The sequence below is a fragment of the Fulmarus glacialis genome, unplaced genomic scaffold, assembly GCF_000690835.1.
Source record: "Fulmarus glacialis isolate BGI_N327 unplaced genomic scaffold, ASM69083v1 scaffold16039, whole genome shotgun sequence".
Taxonomy (NCBI): domain Eukaryota; kingdom Metazoa; phylum Chordata; class Aves; order Procellariiformes; family Procellariidae; genus Fulmarus; species Fulmarus glacialis.
In genome coordinates this window covers 2009-6455 of record NW_009231552.1, presented here as the reverse complement: position 1 = coordinate 6455, position 4447 = coordinate 2009, and the positions used below count along the sequence as shown (strand labels likewise).

The 4447-nt window shown below is 53.1% G+C and overlaps 1 protein-coding gene across 1 annotated transcript in view; it reads left to right on the top strand.

Annotated features, from left to right (window-relative positions):
* DOC2B (double C2-like domains, beta) overlaps window positions 1-3140 on the top strand; it is a 34733-nt gene extending 31593 nt beyond the window's left edge. The window contains exons 7-9 of the mRNA XM_009584633.1: window positions 1913-1994; window positions 2232-2328; window positions 3004-3140. Coding sequence (XP_009582928.1) covers window positions 1913-1994; window positions 2232-2328; window positions 3004-3140 — 316 coding nt within the window. The remainder of the gene's footprint in view (window positions 1-1912; window positions 1995-2231; window positions 2329-3003) is intronic.
* Window positions 3141-4447: the final 1307 nt, after the last annotated feature.

Genomic DNA, 4447 nt, shown 5'->3' with positions numbered 1-4447 from the left:
CCAGCCCGGCGGGTGGTGGGTCTCATCCAGCGGCACGGGGATGGGTATCCCCCAAGCAGGATGGTGCCTGTGCCCAACGGTCCTGGACCTCGTTCAGCACCTGCGGGTGCCTTTGCTTTCCTTCCCAGTGGTACCCCCAGCCTTTTCACTCTTCGAAGCCTGCGCTGTCCCTGCCGGGATGGGGATGGCTGCTGGGTCCGGTCTGGCCCTCCTGGCCGGTGGGGTTGGGGTGCAGACATCCCCCCCTCCCAGCCCCAGGGGACAAGCAATTAATCGCCCCCTTCCCCAGGTCCCAAGGGAAAGGAGGCTCCCGGCCCAGCTCCCAGCCCGGCAGCAGGGCCACCATCCTGCACTTTGGAAAGGCTCTAATTACAGTGTGTGTGTAATTAGGTCAGACAGCACTTTAATCACAACCCGTGGCTCCGGTGGCTCCAGGGCCTGGTTAACAGAGCCGAGGGCACATTTACAGGTCCCGCTGACACTTTCCAATGTAAATGACTGGGAGTACCTTCCTTTTGAAAAATGCCAGCAATATTAAAAAAAAAAAAAAAAAAGCCAGGAGGTCCTTCTTTTTAAAAAATGCCAGCAAAATTAAAAAAAAAAAAAAAAGAGCCATTAAAATGTCTGCAATGGGCTGCTGCAACTCGGCCTCACCCAAGTGACTCAGGGAAGTCGGTGTCATCCAGGGGCTATTAAGGGCTGCTGAGGAAGGCGATGGTTTGCTGACGCAGAGCCGGGCTGGCACGGGACCCTGCATCACCGCAGCTTCTGGTTTTTGGGTGGATGGTGTTTTTCAAACTCACTGTCTTGCAAAGCAGGGGGGGCCATGGTGCGGAAGGGCTGGCAGCCCCCCTGCGCCCATCCCACGTCCCTGTCCCCAGTGCACTGACTCAAACTTCGGCACTTTCAGGGATACTATTTGTTAAGGCAGAGCTACTGGGATAAACCGCGGCTGGTGCATGGGAGGCCAGTAATGGAGTTTATCGGCAGCATGCTTTTGCCTTCCTATTTAGTTGTTCTTTAGGAGTGGAGGTGTTTGCATAAAAATCCACTCTTGCTTTTTTAAATGCTCATCGGGAGACTCAGTGCCTGAAGTGACATAATTCCTGTTGTTGTACACAGTCGTTTTGTAGGTACCCCTTGTGCTATCTGCAGTAGATTGTATCTGCAGGGCTTGAATCAGAGCAGATAGACAAATGATGCTTCTCAGTATAAGCCCTAATTTTTTAATTATTTTTAATTATTTATGTAACGAGGAAGCAGAACTGATGTTTAAAGGAGCAGCACCAACACAAAACGATGATGGATTGACTTTGGCCTGGCCCAGATTTCAGGTGCCCTCTCTGCTTAATGACGCTTTAATCTTGTTTGCTTTTCGGCCCTGCTGCCGCGCTTCAAAATAGCTGCAGGAAACAGCGGTGCACGAAGCTGCAGCCACTGCACTTGCTCCTGCTCCCTCTTACACACCTTGTGTGGTTTCTGTCTCCTGGCAAGGCTCATCCCGAGCAGACTGGTCGCACGGTCCCAGGTCCCAAGTCTGGACTGGTTCTGGGCTGGGAGCGTTTGATTTTGGGAGCTGGGAGCATGTGTGCGGTGCCAGTGTCCCCTAGGGACTGGAGATGGGATAATCGGTGTTCTCCGATGGCAGCCAGCGACTCGTCTTGTGCTAACGTGGGGAAATGCTGCTTCCTTCCAGCCATCTCCAGCATTTTGGCAGGGGAGGGGAGGACAGAAGGGAGCTGCAGGTTGGGGGGGCTCAGCCACCCATCTTACTCTGCCTCTGCTCAGGAGCTGGTCCTGCAGCCGCAGGTGCCCCCACCCGTGCCCAGGCTGCAGGGGAGGGCCAGGGCCACCCTCTCTGGGAGCGGGTATGGGCCCTGTGTGTGACCGTGCTGCTTTGGTTTCATTGCAGTTACTTGAAACCAGATGAGGACAAGAAATCAAAACATAAGACAGCGGTGAAGAAGAAGACGCTGAACCCCGAGTTCAATGAGGTGGGTTTTCGCTGGTTGTGGTTCTCACCTAGGGGCTTTTCTCAGTCCTCGGACTTAAAAGAAAAAAAACCTGCAACCTCAGTCATTAGGTGAGGAAATGAGGTTAAGTTCCCCAGGGGTGGCAAAGGGCAACAGCCTGAGGAGGAGAATGGACAGCCCCAGCCCTGTCCCGGGGGTCCCAGTCCCCACAGGAACCCGGCACAGGTTTGTCCTGACTCTGTCTCCGCTCCCCAACAGGAGTTTTGCTACGAGATAAAGCACGGTGACCTGGCGAAAAAGACCTTGGAAGTCACAGTGTGGGACTACGATATTGGGAAATCAAATGATTTCATAGGTGAGTGGGGCACTCCAGAAAGTCTCCTTGGCCTCTTTTTGAGTTTTTTTATCTTCATCTTCTGTGCCTTTTCTTTTTTCATGTGCTGCTCTTCTGCACTTCTTCAGCCTCCAGGTTTGTTCTCCACCCCCACGTTCATTCTTGTTGGGTTTCTGTTCTGCTTTTATCCCTCTCCTGCACTTGAGTCTCCTGTCCCGCAGCCGGCCCCGCTGCTCCTCACTTCAGACATCCCCCACGCAAAGAGCACCCAGGCAGGGAGATGCGTCTCCTTCTCCCCTTCTGTTTTCAGATCTTTTCTTCTGAATAAAAAACAGGTTTAATGGAGAGGTTTCATTTATCTCTGTTGGATGTCTAGGCTGGTTGTGATTTTGTTATTGTGATTTTGTTATTGGTCACTGTGATTTATTGCTAACAAGTGCCCAGTATCTGACAGCCGCTGCAATTGCAATGAGCATCCAGCCCTTGCCACAAGAACAAGCTGCCCGGGGCAGGTCCCAGACCACAGCCGTGAGGGGCTGGGGAAGCGGGGCTGTGATTGCCCGTGTGTCACATCAGGTCGTGGCATCGGATGCCGTGAGAACACCTGCATGACCTGGCTCCATCTGGCATCCCTCGGCATCCCTCAGGGGGCTCATGCTCACCCCCACCTCACCCTCTCTCTGTCTCTCTCTCAAGGTGGAGTCGTGTTAGGAATTAATGCCAAAGGCGAGCGGCTGAAGCACTGGTTCGACTGCCTGAAAAACAAGGACAAGAAAATCGAGCGCTGGCACACGCTAACGAATGAGCTGCCGGGGGCCGTCCTCAGCGACTGAGCGCCACGGGGCCGCTCCCCGGGCAGGCACAGCTCTGCCGGCCACAGCCTTTGGACTTCTCTCGGCTTTGGATACGGGGGATCGTGATACCGGGGCAGCCGGGAGAGCGGGACACCCCATGCCACGGCCTGGCTGCAGGGAAACCCTTCCCAGGGAACAAGGCAGCGGCTGTTTGCTCTGCTCAGCAGGTCCCATCCCCTAAGGCTTTTCCAAAAAGCCTCTTTGCACCCTGACACACTCACACACACACTCACGAGCACGCACATGCATGCACACACACACACGCGTGTGCACACGCACACGGACACCACATGCCTGCATGCACTGCAGTTCTGACTCCTAACTCTTTGCTATACTGAATTACCTTCTCGCTGCCTTGCAATTCAGTGGCAAAAATGAATGCATCAGTCTCCGTTCGTGTATCTAATATGAGCAAAAGGCGTCACTAAAACCTAGAACTATTTTCTCAAGGCAATTGTGCCATATTTCTGGTGGTTTGTCAGTCTCTGTGGTTTGGGCCTAAACAGTCTTTTATGCATTTAAAGCTCCTCCATTGGAATGATTGTGTCCCCTGATAACCTAGGAAGACTGTTTGCTTTTCTTCCAGAAATGTTGTGCTCGTCCTCTCCAATAACCCATGTGAAGTTAGCCAGCAAGCTGAAAGCACTGTGCAGACCTCGGCTTCCCTCTCATGGTCCCCGGGATCAGGCGGCTTCACATTTGCAGAAGCGGAGGGCAAAATAAAAAGCTCAGTGAAGCCACCGACAGTTCCTGCTTCCCGGGACCAGCAGCGGTCTCGCGCTGCCCTCGCAGCAGCCGCTCTCCTAATGAAACCATGCCTTCCCGGCCGGAGCTACGCAGCCAGGCTTCAGCATGGCTATTTTTTTAGCAAAGCCAGCTTTCAGGCTGAATTTTTCTATCACTTTTCCCTTATTCATCCTTTTCCAGTTCATGCCATTACCTAAAACCCAACCAAGGCGCTTTACACTGCTGGCATGCAGTGAGCTGAGCCACGGTGCCGAGCCGGCATCGTGTTTGCAGAGATGCTGAGCTCCAGCATGGCCGACAGGTTGGTCCATTTTCTGCCTCAAACAGCGTCCAAACCAAATTTCTGTGTACAGCAGAGTAATAATATAATAATATTACAATAATAATCTCAGCTCTCGTCCTCCGTGACCCACCCTGGCCGGTCTCTGCATCCTTATCCCACCAGGTGCCGGTTCTTGTGCAAAAAACCTTCATCGTGTTTGCACAAGAGCCAGCGCCCAGTGGGATGAGCTAAAACTTTCTGTGAAATGCTGCACCAT